Raw genomic sequence first — 19,919 nt, forward strand, 5'->3', positions numbered from 1 at the left:
CTACATACATGCATAGCTCTGCTACATACATACACACATAGCTCTGCTACATACACGCATAGCTCTGCTACATACATGCACACATAGCTCTGTTACATACATAGCTCTGCTACATACATGCACACATAGCTCTGTTACATACATAGCTCTGCTACATACATGCACACATAGCTCTGTTACATACATAGCTCTGCTACATACATACACGCATAGCTCTGCTACATACATGCACACATAGCTCTGCTGCATACATACACACATAGCTCTGCTGCATACATACACACATAGCTCTGCTACATACATACACACATAGCTCTGCTACATACACACACATAGCTCTGCTGCATACATACACACATAGCTTTGCTACATACATACACACATAGCTCTGCTACATACACACACATAGCTCTGCTGCATACATACACACATAGCTCTGCTACATACATACACACATAGCTCTGCTGCATACATACACACATAGCTCTGCTACATACATACACACATAGCTCTGCTACATACACACACATAGCTCTGCTGCATACATACACACATAGCTCTGCTACATACATACACACATAGCTCTGCTGCATACATACACACATAGCTCTGCTGCATACATACACACATAGCTCTGCTACATACATACACACATAGCTCTGCTACATACACACACATAGCTCTGCTGCATACATACACACATAGCTTTGCTACATACATACACACATAGCTCTGCTACATACACACACATAGCTCTGCTGCATACATACACACATAGCTCTGCTACATACATACACACATAGCTCTGCTACATACATACACACACATAGCTCTGCTGCATACATACACACATAGCTCTGCTGCATACATACACACATAGCTCTGCTACATACATACACACATAGCTCTGCTACATACATACACACACATAGCTCTGCTGCATACATACACACATAGCTCTGCTACATACATACACACACATAGCTCTGCTATATACATACACACATAGCTCTGCTACATACATACACACACATAGCTCTGCTACATACATACACACATAGCTCTGCTACATACATACACACATAGCTCTGCTGCATACATACACACATAGCTCTGCTACATACATACACACATAGCTCTGCTACATACACACACATAGCTCTGCTGCATACATACACACATAGCTTTGCTACATACATACACACATAGCTCTGCTACATACACACACATAGCTCTGCTGCATACATACACACATAGCTCTGCTACATACATACACACATAGCTCTGCTACATACATACACACACATAGCTCTGCTGCATACATACACACATAGCTCTGCTGCATACATACACACATAGCTCTGCTGCATACATACACACATAGCTCTGCTACATACATACACACATAGCTCTGCTACATACATACACACATAGCTCTGCTGCATACATACACACATAGCTCTGCTACATACATACACACATAGCTCTGCTACATACATACACACATAGCTCTGCTACATACATAGCTCTGCTACATACATAGCTCTGCTACATACATACACACATAGCTCTGCTACATACATACACACATAGCTCTGCTGCATACATACACACATAGCTCTGCTACATACATACACACATAGCTCTGCTGCATACATACACACATAGCTCTGCTACATACATACACACATAGCTCTGCTACATACATACACACATAGCTCTGCTACATACATACACACATAGCTCTGCTACATACATAGCTCTGCTACATATATAGCTCTGCTACATATATGCACACATAGCTCTGCTACATACATAGCTCCGCTACATACATAGCTCTGCTACATACATACACACATAGCTCTGCTTCATACATACACACATAGCTCTGCTACATACATACACACATAGCTCTGCTACATACATAGCTCTGCTACATACATAAATCTGCTACCAACATACACATAGCTCTGCTACATACATACACACATAGCTCTGCTACATACATGCATAGCTCTGCTACATACATACACACATAGCTCTGCTACATACACGCATAGCTCTGCTACATACATGCACACATAGCTCTGTTACATACATAGCTCTGCTACATACATGCACACATAGCTCTGTTACATACATAGCTCTGCTACATACATGCACACATAGCTCTGTTACATACATAGCTCTGCTACATACATGCACACATAGCTCTGTTACATACATAGCTCTGCTACATACATACACGCATAGCTCTGCTACATACATGCACACATAGCTCTGCTGCATACATACACACATAGCTCTGCTACATACATGCACACATAGCTCTTTTACATACATAGCTCTGCTACATACATGCACACATAGCTCTGCTGCATACATACACACATAGCTCTGCTACATACATGCACACATAGCTCTGTTACATACATAGCTCTGCTACATACATACACACATAGCTCTGCTACATACACGCATAGCTCTGCTACATACATACACACATAGCTCTGCTACATACATACATGAATCTGCTACATACATACACATAGCTCTGCTACATACATACACACATAGCTCTGCTACATACAGACGCACACGTGGCTCTGAGGGGCCCACACACAGCTCCAGGGGCCAGCACATACAACACCGGGGGGGGGGGGAACGGGGAGGGCACATACCGCTCAGGTCACAGTGGAGAGGGGGCCCACACAGCGCCGGAGAGAAGAGCTGTGCTGGGGGGTCGCTGGCTGGCACTGCAACTCCTTCATCTGTGGGACTGAGCAGGCCGGTCGGTAGCTCCGCCCACAGATGAAGTTCAAACCAGGAAGTCTGCGCGCCTTAAAGGGACGGTGCTGCAGATTCCTGGCGAGGACTGCGGACCCCCGGAACTCGGCCCGGGGGCAGCAGAACTAAGGCGAGGGGGCCCCGGCCAAGGGGCACCAGAACTGACGAGGCCGAGTGGGCCCCCCCGGCTCTCCAGGGCCCCGGCATTTGCCCAGGTATGCCGCGTGCACTGCTGACGCCGGCCCTGAGTGCGGGAGAGGCGGGGGGCGGCTCCCCCACCCCTCCACCGGCCAGCCCACCGGGAGAAGTCCCGCCCCTCCCGCCTGTCAGTCCGGGCCTGCGGTCCGGTCAGCCAAAAGCAGCGTGAATGGAAATAATAGCCAATAGTGATGGGAAAACCCAACTGTAAAGTTTGGGGTCCGTACCGGATACCTAGTGTCCATGCACGGACCCCAAACTCAATCTTCTCAGGGAACTCTGTTTGGGTTCGACCGATTTCTGAGCAGCTGTAACACTGTTTCTGGGACCGTCCACTCATTAATGCTTATGAATATTCACTGCTTCCCGCCCACCTTCTCCAACAGCGTCTGTGATTGGTTGCAGTCAGACTGTCGATGTCTGTGATTGATTGTTCTTACACTAGCTGTGTGAATCCCTGGAGTTGAGTGTAAAAATAAATAAGTAATTGGAAAAAATGGCGTGTGGTCCCCTGTATTTGATACCCAGCGCAGATAAAGTAGAGAGCTGGAAGCTGCAGCCCATAGCTGTGCGTGTTATCTTGGCTGTGTATCAAAATATGAGGTGCCTCATCTTTTTTTAAAAAATTTAAATAAATCATTTTTTTTTAAAAAATCTGCTGTCCCCCTCAATTTTGATACTCAGCCAAGATAAAGCGGACAGCTGGGGGCTGGTATTTTCAGACTGGGGAGGCCCATGGTTTCCCCCCCCTAGACTAAAAATAGCAGCCCTAAGCCACCCACAATTGTTGCAACCATTAGATGTGACAATTGCAGCGATTTACCCGTTTCATTCTGGTGCGGTGGCAATCTGGGTAATATAAGGGGTTAATGACAGCCCACAGCTGCCACTAAGCCCTAGATTAGTAATGGGTAGGGGGTCTATGAGACCCTCTATTACTAATCCTGTAAGTGAAAAGAAACAAACACTAAAAAAAATCCTAATTTGAAATAAAATACAATAAAGCCCAATATTTTTCTCTGATTTCTTTCTGTGCATTAACTTAGCTGTTTATCAAAATACGAAGGACCTGACAATTCCGGCAATTTACCTGTCTAATTTTGGTGTGGTGGCAATCTGGGTAATATAAGGGGTTAATGACAGCTCACAGCTGCCACTAAGCATAGATTAGTAATGGGTAGGGGTCTATGAGATCCCACATTATTAATCCTGTAAGCGAAAAAAGAAATAAACAGAAACACTGAAAAAATCCTTTATTCGAAATAAAATACAAAAAACCTACTCTCTCCAATTTCTTTCTGCACATTATTTTGACTGTTTATCAAAATACAAGGGACTCCATTCGACTTTTTTAAAAATTTTAAATAAATAATTTTTAAAAACGGTGTATAGTCCCCCCAATTTTGATACCTAGCCAAGATAAAGCTGAGAGCTGGGGGTTGGTATCCTCAGGCTGGGGTGGCCCATGGTTATTGGGCCATTTTGCCTAAAAATAGCAGCCTGAAACTACACAAAATTGTTGTATCCATTGGATGTGACAATTCCGGTGATTTACCTGGCTCATTCTGGTGTAGTGGCAACCGGGGTAATATATGGGGTTAATGACAGATCACAGCTGCCACTAAGCCCTAGATTGGTAATGAGTAGGGGGTCTATGAGGCCTATCCATTACCTATCCTGTAATTGAAAAGAAATAAAAACAAATACTGAAAAAATTCTTTATTTGAAATAAAATACAAAAAACTCACCGTCTTTCTCCAATTTCTTTCTGCGCATTACCTTGGCTGTTTAGTAAAATATCAGAGACCACATGTGACTTTTTTTAAAAAAAAAAAATACCTTTTTAAAAACGGTGTGCGGTCCCTCCAATTTTGATACCCAGCCATGATAAACTCTAGCCAGACTCACCGAACAGATATCTCTAATAGCCAAAACTAATTTTTATGGACAAATTTCCAAAATTCTTTTGATAGCAGGACCTCAGGGGCGGGGCACGTCCAATGTATAAATTAAAAATTTTGGGTCTTTTTTGAGACTCTCATTAAAATTGGACTATTAGAAAGTACGACTCAAGATGACTCAACGAACATCTCTAAAAGTCGAAACTTATTTTTATGGGCAAATTTTTCACACTTCTTTCTATAGCAGGACCTCAGGGGCGGGGCATGTCCAAAGCATAAATGCAAAATTTTGGAGTCGATTTTTTGAGACTCTCATTAAAAATAGGACTATTAGAAAGTATGACTCAAGATGACTCACCGAACATCTCTCATAGCCAAGACTTATTTTTATGGGCAGATTTTTCACACTTCTTTCTATAGCAGGACCTCAGGGGCGGGGCATGTCCAAAGCATAAATTCAAAATTTTGAGATCTAGTTTATAAGACTCTCATTAAAAATAGGACTATTAGAAAGTACGACTCAAGATGACTCATCAAACTTCTCTAGTAGCCAAAACTTATTTTTATGGGCAAATTTTCCACACTTCTTTCTATAACAGAACCTCAGGGGCGGGGCATGTCCAAAGGATAAATTCAAAGTTTGGGAGTCTATTTTTCATAAGATTCTTATTAAAAATAGGACTACTAGAAAGTATAAATCAAGATGTTGCAATTGTCCATAGGAGGTGCCAAAACATAGCAGATTTAAACCTCACAGTTGATCCACCCATGAGGGTCTACAAATTCCCATTTAGGGCATATTTGCATGTTCTGGCCCATTTTGTCTCGCATTCCTAGGTAACAATAGAATGTAGGAGGGTTGCAGTCGTGCATAAATCTTTAGGTAAGGCGCAAGGCACTAGGGATCCAGGGGCTTAACATTACACCTTTGGGTAAAAAGTATTATAATGCACAATATTAAGAAAAAGTATGTGCGCCCTCTCAGGTGCATTATTGGATATTTGTGAAACTGAAAAATTTTCAACCCCCAAATAAAGGCAGAGCTGATTGGGTCATGTAGAGAAAGGGACTATGGAATAATAATGGAGTGGGTAGGGAATCGGACAATAAGAGAGTACATCCCTCCGGATGACACAATGCCAGATAAAAGGCGTCTGCCAAGCTGCAGTCTCTGATATCCCGGCAATCCGCACCCTCCCAGTAGCAGAAATATGCCACAATGGATCATTACATCTGCTAGCTGTATGCCGAGCCGGACTAGCTGCATAATTGCTTTGTTATGCAAAACACCGGCACTGAATGAAATTGACAGGCTTCACGGCTGCTCCCGGTGATCTAAACTCATTAAACCACTAAATTAATGTGACATTCGATAGATGAAGGCAATTCATTACTCTGCAAACCGAAAGATTAAAAAAAAAAAGTCTCTGGGCATGGTGAGAAATGGGCTTAGAGAATAAATTCTGATGCACGGCTCCTCATAGGAGTGGAGAGGGCTGGATTAAGTGAGAAAATGGGCAAATGTCACCATGTAAAGGGATTTAGCACCCAGCAACACCACACATGTCCTAGGCTTACTGATAGATGGTGGCACTTTCGATGATAACCCCAAAAGACTTTATGGTTTTATCAGATGCACAATCTCATAAATCCCACCGGTCCGGTCCAAGCAGGGTGGAGGGGGGGGGGCAAAGTGAGTCCGAATTCAAAAACCCCCGGCAACTTTTTCCAACATATACTCATAAATAACACTTGGACAAATAGGTCTCTGCTGTGATACGTAATAGGTTCAAAAAGTTTTCTTGCAAGAGTATGATTCGCTATTACAATGAAACCCCATGGATACCCCAACTTTTTCCAAAAACAGCCAAGTGTATAATTAAAAAGAAATTGTCTATCAATTCTCATAGAATTATGTCACAATATAAAATACTCCAGAACCAACCCCCTTTTTCATAATTAATACAATAATCTTAGTTTGCTCCTCAGGGGTGGGGCTACTATACTGTAGCCCCACCCCTGAGGAGCAAACTCAGATTATTTAATTAAGACAGCCAGTTTGGAATATCCTGTATCGCCCAAATCTTTTCCAGCAGTAGGAATGGTGTATTTTTACAATGGTGCAAGCTTTTTAAAATATGTATCTGTATAATTTTGGATCCATGTTCCCCATTTTTCATGGATTATGGGATTGGGATCTATGAAATATTATATCATTGTAGTGAGCACCATTTTTTTTTCCAATAAGGCATTAGGAACAACTTACAACTATGTGGATGTAGAGGTCCTTACTCGAGGTCACTGCTATAGAGGGTCTACATGAGAAGACACCAGTACTGTAAAGGGTATATCGTAATAGGAGGGAAACATGGTTACATATCTGTCATGCGGTGTTCTGTTCTGCACTCGCTAGGTGTCATGGCGGCATCGAACTTTGTTCCCACTGCATAGTCTGACAGGCAATCTGGTGTTTTTCAGCCTGAGCCGGACATCGGCTGTTTCATGTTCACTGCTCATCAGTCCAGCAGGAGTTAATTCCTGCTGGCTTGTGAACTGCTGCTAGGAGCTCTGGTTGCTTATGACCACTCACAGCCGCCTCACCCTTTATAAGGTGCTGGATCCGGTTCCTCATCGCTGATTATAGCTTCAGTGTTGCTCCAGCGATTTTGGTCTTTAGCGTGTGATCCATTTTCTGGTGATCAGTTATATAATATCTTGTGATTTATTTCCTCCCTGTAGCTTATTTTTTCCTGTGCAGATGTTGTCTCTTTCTTGTGTCTGATTGCAGTGTGTGTGTGTTTGGGTTCTCCCCTGTCTGCGTTATTTGTGGGGTTTATCACTTCAGTCACGGCCCTCCCCAGGGACGGAGGAGAGGGGTGGTTAGACCAGGGTATGGACATGAATTGGGGTCACGCTGGTGGTCCATACCTCACCACCATAGAGCGTACCTCTGGGATAAGGGACAGCACAATTTCTCCAGTCTGAGGGTCAGTCTAGGTGCCCCTGCACATGTTACCCATCACTCCCCTGACAATATCCTTGAATCATGGCCCAGAAGTTTCTAGTTCTGCCCCTGTACTTACTTATTGTAGAGGACAATATCCGGGATCCAGATCATCTCTGATGGGACTCGTATGGAGGTGACGTTATCGTAGTCTGCCGGGTTCCATCGCAGTTTGTAGTCGTTCCATTCCTATAAAAGATCACAGAAACATGTCACCTTCTCTGGCCATCGATTGCTTATCAGTGCAGGTTTTTTTTTTGCCTTTTTATTGTTTTTAATAGAAGTAAAAAAAAGAGCGCCCCCAACTTCCACTGGCTGAGCATGGTATTGCAGCTTATTTGCAATTAATTAATTTGCATCTGCAATACCAGACACAACCAACGGGTGAGGGAGGCAGAGTTTCTGAAGAAAGCAGCCATGTTATCCTAATGCTGCGCAAAATTCAGAACAAGTTTGTAAAGCAGAAGAAAAGTTTCTACTTTCAGAAGGAGAAATCGAAGCTCCATCCTTCTTCTTAAATTGCTGCTTCATGTCAACTAGCAATAAAGGAGGGAGGAAAAGTGGAATTGCACATTTTTTTTTATTTACTGTGTTCACTATAGGGTAAAACTGACATGTCAGTATGATTCCTCAGGCCGGTACGAGTCCGTAGACACCAAACATGTATAGGTTTACCTTTATCCAAGTGGTGAAAAAAAATGTAGAAGTTTGTCCAAAAAAAGTGGCGTACTATTTGCGCCATTTTCTGCATTTTCATTTTTCGGGATCTGGAGCTCGGTGATGGCTTATTTTTTGCATCTTGAGCTGACGTTTTTAATGGTACCATTTTTGCGCAGATGCTACATTTTGATCGCCTGTTATTGCATTTTGCGCAAAATTTGCAGCAAACAAAAAAAGTAGCATTTGGAATTTTTTTTCTCGCTATGCCATATACCGATCATATTCATTTATTTTATATCTTGATAGATCGGGCATTTCTAATATGATTCCAAATAAGTGTTTTTGTTTTTCTTTAATGTTTTATTTTCAGTGGGGCAAAAGGGGGTGTCATGAACAGCCGGGGAAGTCACTCAGAAATCCGTAGCTGTTCCCCGATTTGTCACAAACCGGACTACTCTCTAGCGCCCCCCCTTGTCTGCAGGCCACTTTTGGTACTGCAGGACAATGCATAAGATGAGGCTGCTGAGCTAATAATGCCTAATATTGGAGGTCTCACAGCAAGGGTAAATGTACAGTTAGGTCCAGAAATATTTGGACAGTGACACAAGTTTTGTTATTTTAGCTGTTTACAAAAACATGTTTAGGCCGGCTTCTCACTTGTGAGTTTCTCGCAGTAGAGCAATGTGAGAAAATCTCGCATTGGAATCGGACACATGTTAGTGAATGATTCAGCTCTCATCTGCGATTTTTTTCTCAGTCCGAATCGGACTGCAGCATGCTGCTTTTTTGCGAGTTTCTACTGCGAGTTTCTCCAATGCAAGTCTATGGGAGCGTGTAAAAAATCGGATGTCACGGGACGGCACTCACACCATCCTAGTGACATCCGATTTTCTAAATACATTTCTCGCATGTTTCCTAAAACACTGGAAACGAGCGATGTCTCCCAATGTCTGTCAATCACTATTCTCTGTCAGTCGGTCTCTCCCTCTCGGTCTCTATTCTCTCTCTGTCGGTCCGTCACTATCTCTGTCCCTCTCTCACAGTCTGTCGGTCATTTTCCCCTCCTCTCTCATACTCACCGTTCCCCGATCTCCGGCGCGGCGCTGCACGGCTTTCTCACTGCTGCGGCGGCTTTTACTATTTTGAAAAAGCCGGCCGCTCATTAAACAATCTCGTATTCCCTGGTTTCCCCGCCTACAGGTGCCTATGATTGGTTGCAGTGAGACACGCCCCCACGCTGAGTGACAGGTGTCTCACTGCACCCAATCACAGCCGGTGGGCGGGTCTATACTGTGCAGTGAAATAAATAAATAAATAATTAAAAAAAATGGCGTGCGGTCCCCCCCAATTTTAATACCAGCCAGATAAAGCCATACGGCTGAAGGCTGGTATTCTCAGGATGGGGAGCTCCATGTTATGGGGAGCCCCCCAGCCTAACAATATCAGTCAGCAGCCGCCCAGAATAGCCGCATACATTATATGCGACAGTTCTGGGACTGTACCCGGCTCTTCCCGATTTGCCCTGGTGCGTTGGCAAATCGGGGTAATAAGGAGTTAATGGCAGCCCATAGCTGCCAATAAATCCTAGATTAATCATGTCAGGCGTCTATGAGACACCCTCCATGATTAATCTGTAAGTTACAGTAAATAAACACACACACATGAAAAAATCCTTTATTAGAAATAAAAAACACAAAGACATCCCCACATTACCAATTTAATAAGCCCCAAAAAGCCCTCCATATCCGGCGTAATCCACGGACCTCCAGCGTCGCTTCCAGCTCTGCTGAATGGAGGTGACTGGAGCTGCAGCAGACACCGCCGCTCCGGTCTCCTCCAAGCAGCAACTGAGGTGATTAGCGCGATCAGCTGAGCTGTCACTGAGGTTACCCGCTGTCACTGGATCCAGCGGTGGCCGCGATTAACCTCAGTGACAGCAGCTGATCGCGCTACTCACCTCAGTTGCTGCTTGGAGGTGACCGGAGCGGCGGTGTCTGCTGCAGCTCCTGTCACCTTCATGCTGGAAGCGACGCTGGAGGTCCGTGGATTACGCCGGATATGGAGGGCTTTTTGGGGCTTATTAAATTGGTAATGAGGGAATGTGTTTGTGTTTTTTATTTCTAATAAAGGATTTTTTCAGTTGTGTGTGTTTATTTACTGTCCCTTACAGATTAATCATGGAGGGTGTCTCATAGACGCCTGACATGATTAATCTAGGATTTAGTGGCAGCAATGGGCTGCCATTAACTCCTTATTACCCCGATTTGCCAACGCACCAGGGCAAATCGGGAAGAGCCGGGTACAGTCCCAGAACTGTCGCATATAATGTATGCGGCAATTCTGGGCGGCTGCTGACTGATATTGTTAGGCTGGGGGGCTCCCCATAACGTGGAGCTCCCCATCCTGAGAATACCAGCCTTCAGCCGTATGGCTTTGTCTGGCTGGTATTAAAATTGGGGGGACCGCACGCCATTTTTTTAAATTATTTATTTATTTCACTGCACAGTATAGACCCGCCCACCGGCTGCTGTGATTGGGTGCAGTGAGACACCTGTCACTCAGCGTGGGGGCGTGTCTCACTGCAACCAATCATAGGCACCTGTGGGCGGGGAAAGCAGGGAATACGAGATTGTTTAATGAGCGGCCGGCTTTTTCAAAATAGTAAAAGCCGCCGGAGCAGTGAGAAAGCCGTGCAGCGCCACGCAGGGGATCGGTGAGTATGAGAGAGGGCTGCTAACTTCAGTCACTCAGGGGATTAGTGGTCACCGGTGAGCCCTTCACTGGTGACCGCTAATCAGGACGCGGCACAGACAGAGCCGCAGCATGACAATGAAGTCGGGTGAAGTTCACCTGAGTTCATTCTGACAGTGCGGCTCTTTCTGTGTCTGCTGTCATCTGCCATTCAGCTCTGCTACATGGCTGTCTGTGTCTGCTGTCAGCGGCCATGTAGCAGAGCTGAATGGCAGATGACATAGTAAAAAATACGCATTACACACGCTAGTAAAATCATTAATTTATTCAGAAATAGCATCGCACTTGCGTTGCACTCGCACCTAACGTGAACTAAAATCAGCCGAGTTTTTTTCAGCCCAGTCGGACCGATTTTACTCGCATAGATGTGTTTCCACCCTTAGAAATACAATTCTATATATAATATGGGCTGAAAGTGCACACTCCCAGCTGCAATATGAGAGTTTTCACATCCAAATCGGAGAAAGGGTTTAGGAATCATAGCTCTGTAATGCATAGCCTCCTCTTTTTCAAGGGACCAAAAGTAATTGGACAAGGGACTCTAAGGGCTGCAATTAACTCTGAAGGCGTCTCCCTTGTTAACCTGTAATCAATGAAGTAGTTAAAAGGTCTGGGGTTGATTACAGGTGTGTGGTTTTGCATTTGGAAGCTGTTGCTGTGACCAGACAACATGTGGTCTAAGGAACTCTCAATTGAGGTGAAGCAGAACATCCTGAGGCTGAAAAAAAAGAAAAAATCCATCAGAGAGATAGCAGACATGCTTGGAGTAGCAAAATCAACAGTCGGGTACATTCTGAGAAAAAAGGAATTGACTGGTGAGCTTGGGAACTCAAAAAGGCCTGGGTGTCCACGGATGACAACAGTGGTGGATGATCGCCGCATACTTTCTTTGGTGAAGAAGAACCCGTTCACAACATCAACTGAAGTCCAGAACACTCTCAGTGAAGTAGGTGTATCTGTCTCTAAGTCAACAGTAAAGAGAAGACTCCATGAAAGTAAATACAAAGGGTTCACATCTAGATGCAAACCATTCATCAATTCCAAAAATAGACAGGCCAGAGTTACATTTGCTGAAAAACACCTCATGAAGCCAGCTCAGTTCTGGAAAAGTATTCTATGGACAGATGAGACAAAGATCAACCTGTACCAGAATGATGGGAAGAAAAAAGTTTGGAGAAGAAAGGGAACGGCACATGATCCAAGGCACACCACATCCTCTGTAAAACATGGTGGAGGCAACGTGATGGCATGGGCATGCATGGCTTTCAATGGCACTGGGTCACTTGTGTTTATTGATGACATAACAGCAGACAAGAGTAGCCGGATGAATTCTGAAGTGTACCGGGATATACTTTCAGCCCAGATTCAGCCAAATGCCGCAAAGTTGATCGGACGGCGCTTCATAGTACAGATGGACAATGACCCCAAGCATACAGCCAAAGCTACCCAGGAGTTCATGGGTGCAAAACAGTGGAACATTCTGCAATGGCCAAGTCAATCACCAGATCTTAACCCAATTGAGCATGCATTTCACTTGCTCAAATCCAGACTTAAGACGGAAAGACCCACAAACAAGCAAGACCTGAAGGCTGCAGCTGTAAAGGCCTGGCAAAGCATTAAGAAGGAGGAAACCCAGCGTTTGGTGATGTCCATGGGTTCCAGACTTAAGGCAGTGATTGCCTCCAAAGGATTCGCAACAAAATATTGAAAATAAAAATATTTTGTTTGGGTTTGGTTTATTTGTCCAATTACTTTTGACCTCCTAAAATGTGGAGTGTTTGTAAAGAAATGTGACAATTCCTACAATTTCTATCAGATATTTTTGTTCAAACCTTCAAATTAAACGTTACAATCTGCACTTGAATTCTGTTGTAGAGGTTTCATTTCAAATCCAATGTGGTGGCATGCAGAGCCCAACTCGCCAAAATTGTGTCACTGTCCAAAGATTTCTGGACCTAACTGTATATATCACCGATTCCCGCTAATGGAATATATATACCTTGGTACCCTTAATGATAGCACTCCAATAATTCTATGCAATAATAATTACGCTGCCACCACCCAGCTTTTCGGGATAGCTGGGGACCCGTTTCAGATAGCATAAGGCCCTTCGGGGTTTTGGATTCGTATATAAAGCATGAGGAAAGAAACTATTAAATTTTTATATTTAATCCGAAAATAGGCAGTGTTTAAAAAATCTACAAGAATTTACAAAAGGGAACAATACAAATACATTATAGACAGTTACATAAAATAAAAAGGTATAAAACGTGAAACTTACTAAGCTTGTGCCATAGAAGTGGCGTCTACTTAGGGAGGGAGGGACTCCAAAGGAAGAAGATGTTAAGAGAGCCAGCATCACCTCTTACAGATGCCTTCCAAATACTGACTGCCCCCCCTTGGAGCGAGTCTCTCTTATGGCCTAGCTGACCCCCCTTTCACTGTGACATCATTTTACTGTCTCTTGTGGGCTGTGCTGCGATATTTACAAAGTTCCATAATTCTAGGATTTTTCATATCTTTGCTCCTGGGCCACACAGGTGAAAGATATTAGCGTCATTTTTTATATCTCAATTTTACATTTACATAGACACCAAACACAATGCCTCTAGTACAATTTTACCAATTTGTCGTGATACCGGCGATCTCCCCGTCAAGCGAGACGGTGCGCTGGGTTCTGCACGACACAGGGATTCTGGCAATATGTTTTTCATTTTTCTAGCATTAACGCAGTGCTTAAAACCTGCTTTGGAAGTTTTCCCGCCAATATAACAAAGGATTGTCTTTCTCTGCATTTTTTGTTTTCTGTAGATATACCATCACCCATGTTGTAAATACCTTAAGCTTCCAGGCCAATCAGATAATCGTCATGACGATCTGTGGCTGATGGTGGAAACGAGGGGGGTGAAGACCCTTCAACAGTTTTACATGACAGGGGGTGATTTAAACTTTTAGGTTTTTCTTTTTCAAAAAATCATACTTTTAGAAACTTTTTTTGTTATATTTTTTACTGACTTTACTAGTCCCCTTAGGGCATTTTATTGCTGCACAGTCTGATCGCTTCTCTGGATCAGAGCAATACAGCAGCATCATCAGCATCAATGTCAGCTCCGCTCTGATCAGCAGAAATGCTGTGTTAGGATTCAGTGACATCTGCATGCAAAATATAGCTCCACTGTTGCTCCTGAGATGCGAGTGTCTTTATATGTCTCATTCGAGTGCTATGTGAATGCGTTTTCCCCCTTGTCTAGTATGTGTGCCATCTGTGTGTCTTCCGTGTGTCTTGCATGTGATGTTCGTGTGTCATCCGTATGATATCCATGTGTCACCCGTGTGATGTCCATGTCATCTGTGTGATGTCTGCGTGTCATCAGTTTGATCTCAGTGTGCCGTTCATGTGATGTTAATGTGATGTCTGTGTGTCATCCATATGATGTCCATGTGTCGTCCGTGTGATGTCTGTGTGTCGTCCGTGTGATCTCCAGGTGTCCTTCATGTGATGTCAATGTGATGTCCGTGTGTCATTCATGTGATGTCCGTGTGTCGTCTATGTGTCATCTGTGTGATGTCCATGTGACCGTCCGTGTTTAATCCGTGTGATGTCCATGTGACTGTCCATGTGTCATCCGTGTGATGTCCATGTGACGTGCATTTTTAACATGCAGTTTTACATACTGTCAAAAGCTAGACAGATGTATGTATAGATAATATAGATAAATTGATAGATAGACAGATAGAAGGATGGAAGGATAGACAGATAGAGGGATAGATAGAGGGATAGATAGAAGGATGGAAGGATAGATATATAGAGGGATAGATAGATAGAGGGATAGATAGATAGAGGGATAGATAGATATATAGAGGGATAGATAGATAGATAGATAGAGGGATAGATATATAGAGGGATAGATAGATATATAGAGGGATAGATAGATAGAGGGATAGATAGAGGGATAGATAGATAGAGGGATAGATAGATATATAGAGGGATAGATAGATAGAGGGATAGATAGATAGATATATAGAGGGATAGATAGAGGGATAGATAGAGGGATAGATAGAAGGATGGAAGGATAGATATATAGAGGGATAGATAGAAAGATAGATAGATGTGCAACACATATATAATGTCATATTGTAATCTTGCACCCTTTGCCTTTCATGTGGCACTAAAGGGTGTTTAGTCTTGTTTTTAGCCCCAAATTCAATAATTTTAAAAAATTTACATAGAATCCCTTTTATTTTTGTTAGCCAGCTAAGGTGAAGCAGACAGTGTCAGCCTGCAGACCACGGCTGGCAGCTTTACCTTGGCTGGTAATCCAGAACAGAGGGCATTAGATGCACCACTCCTGGTGCTTCGCCTGCCTTGGCTCTTCCCACTGCCCTAGTGCGGTGGCAAATGGGGTAATATATGGGGCTGATGCCAGCTGTGAATTGCCAGATGGCATAAAGCCCTGGTATTAGTAATGGGTGAGCGTCTATCAGATACCCCCCATTACTAATCTAGTAGTTAAAAAAAGAAAAGTACATTTTATTTGGACAAACACTCCACCACTACAGCCCTTGTTCTCCACTTTATTACAAATTTTTACAAAAAAAATGTCCGACATAATCCATAGCGACGTCCCACGACGTTCCCCAAAAGCAAACCAGAAAGACATAAAAAGAAAAAATTAGTAAAGAAATAAAGACAAGAGATATCCTCATTCACCAATTTCCTTGGCAATTCCCTAATCCGGGTCGGACGTAATCCAATAAGGGGGCCCCATGACTATTTCGTACTCACTGTCCCAGTCGATGAAGAATAGAACATTCCCCATTGGCTGGTAAAGCAGTGACTGCAGCCTCACACACTGCTGTGTGAGAAGCAATACATTCCCTTTAAATAGTGTCATGAACCACCATATGGCGCCGGCTATACAGAATCCACACTCTGACACTAGTCTTGGGCAGAAGAAGGTACAGTAGATCTTGCTGGAGCCCTTGCATTTTGTAGTCCTGTTGGTGGAAGCGTTCCTGGCTGCAGCCTTGGTGTCAGGCTGCAGCAATACAATTGCAGTTTATTTTTTTGTTAATTCCCCTGTTTGTCTCCCTTCCCTTATGTTGTATTACTGCAGCGGTGGGACTAGTGTCTCTCGCCAACCATCTCACTAGTGAGGGTGAATGCAGGACTAATGAGGGATTAGGTATCCTGCTCGGCGACGGGGAAAAGTAACCCATTTAGGGACGCTAGGGAGCTCATATAACTGCTCAAGTCAGTGCAGGAGGTGTCCCCAAACCCTTATCCCTAGCAGCAGGGCCCACCATTGTTAAAATGCCTCTGGTGTACCCTGTGAGTGGTGGCGCTTGTTGGTGATTTCTTGGTATTGGGTGGAATCCTGGTAGTCGCGTCATCACATTATGACCAGCCTTTACATTCCTTTTGAGTCCATATATGAGTCTATCGCAAGAGGTGACAGAGCTGCGATTTCTGCTGCACCATATCACGGGTCTGCTGGTCTCCGCCGAAACCCAAGGTAGCCCTTCTAGAGAGGTTTAATCTGTTGAGGGATAAATTTCAAGTTTTTAAGCTCCGTTTTCATTTTTCAAGGAGTAAGGAACAGCGAGAGAGGTTTGTAGTCTCCTTGTTGCGGGGAGATATTCAGTCCTGGGTATTCTCTCTACCGACCGACTCGCAGTCGTTACGGTCGGTGGACAAGTTTTTTGCGGCTTTGGCTCTTGTGTATGATGACCCTGATGGTATCTACCTTGCAGAGTCAAATCTCCATAAGCTCCAGGAGGGGGCGCTGCCGGCTGAGGAGTACTGCTCAGTTTTCCGGAGATGTGGCACTGACACCCAATGGAATGATCCTGCACTTAGAAGTAATTTCTGTCAGCAGTTTTCGGGTAGGCTTAGGTACTCTCTTGGTCAATATTCTGCTTCAGAGTCATTGGAAGTCACTATGGCCCTTTGTTGTGAATGTCAGTTATGCTTTTGCTGCTGTGAGGCTCCCTCTTGTGGCCAGGAATGGTTTGGACAGAGACCAGGTGTGCTGGAGCAATGGGCATTTCCATTGCTAACTCTCTGCCTGTTTAAACCCTGGCCTCCTGGCAGTCTGAGCCGGTTCTCATTTGTTCTTTGGTTTACCAGCCTTCTCATCCTGCTCCAGACCACATCTACCCCAGATAAGTGCTTGGTTGTTTCTTATTTGTTTTGTTCTTTTTGCTCTTATCTGAGTTTGTCATTTGCTGTAGTTATTGTCAGTTTATTTGCATGCAGGAATCTTCCCTCTCAGTTGCTTAGCTGGGAAGCTCCCTGCAGCTATGTTTGGAGTATTGCTCCTATAAGTCCATGTGTTTGTTGCTTCTTGAATTTGTAATTGTTCCTGTTTTCTGTTCATTGGTATGACAAGAGCGCCTGGTATAGGACTGAGTTCAGATCTAGTGATCTGAGGGCTTTTTGTACTATCAGGTTTTGGATTTTTGTACGGTTTTTCTCTGGCCACCATCAGCCCCTTTCCTATCCTGTCCTATTTAGTCAGTGGGGCCTCACCTTTGCTAATCCTATCATCTATCTATGTATTGTGTTTTCCTATATCACCGTAGTCTTTGAATGTGGGGGGCTTACTATACCTTTTCGGTCTATTTCTGAGGCAGAGAGTTATTCATCTTTCCTACCTTTAGGATAGCTAGTTCTCCGGCTGGGTTCGTGGTGCATAGGATGTTAGTTCACCCCTCAGTTACTTCTAGTGTTGATGGTTAGTAAAGGGATGGCGGCCAGATTTGTTGCCAATGCTCTTGTCACCTTTTTCCAATGATTTTTGGTGATCTTCCATGGTTCCGGATCACAACAGCCCTTGCTATTTGGGTGGATAGACGTCTTACGGAGATTTCTACAAAGACCCTTCTCCAGGTTGTCCTCTCTAAAGAGGAAATCCCACAAGTGCACTTAGGCAAACCCATGCAGTTGGGGGGACTCCACTCAGTCTAGGTCACTTACGGTTTGCCGTGGAATGGGGGCATGTTTCTCCTATTGTCATAAGGGCCATTTCACTGGGTTTTGTCCATTGAGTCCCAAACATGTAACATCATCTAAAAAGCCCCCACAGGTTGCATAGAGGAAGTATACTTGATACATTTCCTCCATTTTCCCTTTTCCACTAATGTGCTTCTGGGACAAATTGTGAACACCCTTCCCGCTCAGGTTATTTCTAGGCCTTGGGTTCCCCCCAAGAGAGGTGATGGAGGTAGAGGATAATCCCTGCTGCGGGTCCTATTACTGAATGTAAGGTGAGAAGTTGGCTTTTCCATGTATACCCCAACATGTTACTCCATCTAAAAAATCCACCCCCAGATCATGTGGAGGAAGGCGAACTGGGTGTGTACATTTTCCTCGTATTTCCAGCCAAGGTGGCCAAGGTGCTGTCGGAGAGAAGCGGTGCAATTTCATCCTCATTACAGGTTTAGTCCAGACCTCTGTGTCCTCCCAAGAATGGTGGTGGAGGGGGTTGGTCGTTCCCAGTGAGTGCCCTGTCTCTGAGGGCATAAGTTGAAGGTTTCGGGGAGATGCTCCGGTTGTCGGTCCTTCAACAGGAGTACCTCCTTCTAAAAAACGCATGCATGGTAGTAAACTTTCAGGTCCGGAACTTGTGTGTGAATGATTACGTATGGATGTCCACTAAAACTATCAAGTGGAGGTGTGCTTCTGGGGCTCTAGGTTTGTCGGTCCGTATTGAGTAATGGACATTATTAACCCTTCTACCGTTCGGCGGGAGGTACCCTCAATACTTGATACCCATGATAATTTTCATAGGTCGTGGCTCAGGAGATGTGTTGTGTCTCAAGAGCCAACCTTTTTACCACCGTCACCGTTTTTTGGAAGTAAACACAAGTAGGTCAGGGCGTCCTGTCTGTAAGTGTTTTCCGGACAAGTCCGGTTTTGAGGGTCTGGAGGCGGCTCATAGAATGGGGGGTACTGTCACGAATGTCTCCCGTTATTAGGAGACTTGTGACAGGTTTGGGCCCAGAGTCTCACTTAGCTTTGTGAGACTCTAGTTAATGTCAGTTTTTCTTGCTAGCCGCTTGTGATTACCTCTCCTCATGTGCATCCGGTCATGACCACCCCCATTGCCTTTAAATAGTGTCATGAACCACCAGATAGCACCGGTTATACAGAATCCATACTCTGACATTAGCCTTGGAGGAGGAAGGTAGTTGCTGCTGGCGGCCTTGCTTTTTGTAATAGTACTGGTGGAAGCGTTCCTGGTAAAATCCTTGGTGTATCCTTTTACCGGGTCCCCTGTTTGTCTGCCTTCCCTTATATTGTATTAGTGCAGCGGTGGGACTAGTGTCTCTCACCAGCCCTCTCACTAGTCAGGGTGAGTACAAGGCAAGAGAGGGAGTAGGTATCCTGCTTGGCGACGGGCTAACATAACCTGTATAGGGACGCTAGGACGCTCAGGAAACAGCTCAGGGGAGTGCAGGAGCTGCCCCCTCACCACCATTGTTAAAGTGTACCCAGTGTGCCCTTTGTGTGGTGGTACACTGGTTGTAAGAAAGACGGCAAAGTTCATGAAAATTTACCGAATATACAGTACCTGTCAAGCGCTAGTCATTAAGGCTGAATGAAAACTTCTAAA

The 19,919-nt window shown here is 44.2% G+C and overlaps 1 protein-coding gene across 4 annotated transcripts in view; it reads right to left on the reverse strand.

Moving 5' to 3' along the window:
* The window catches only part of CHRNA2 (cholinergic receptor nicotinic alpha 2 subunit), a 164,855-nt gene that overhangs the window by 19,338 nt on the left and 125,598 nt on the right, over positions 1-19,919 (reverse strand). For all 4 annotated transcript variants that reach the window (XM_075341297.1, XM_075341295.1, XM_075341296.1 and 1 more), the window contains one exon: positions 7,970-8,079. In XM_075341297.1, the coding sequence (XP_075197412.1) occupies positions 7,970-8,079 (110 nt within the window). The remainder of the gene's footprint in view (positions 1-7,969; positions 8,080-19,919) is intronic.

The sequence above is a fragment of the Anomaloglossus baeobatrachus genome, chromosome 3 (assembly GCF_048569485.1).
Source record: "Anomaloglossus baeobatrachus isolate aAnoBae1 chromosome 3, aAnoBae1.hap1, whole genome shotgun sequence".
In the NCBI taxonomy this organism is placed as follows: domain Eukaryota; kingdom Metazoa; phylum Chordata; class Amphibia; order Anura; family Aromobatidae; genus Anomaloglossus; species Anomaloglossus baeobatrachus.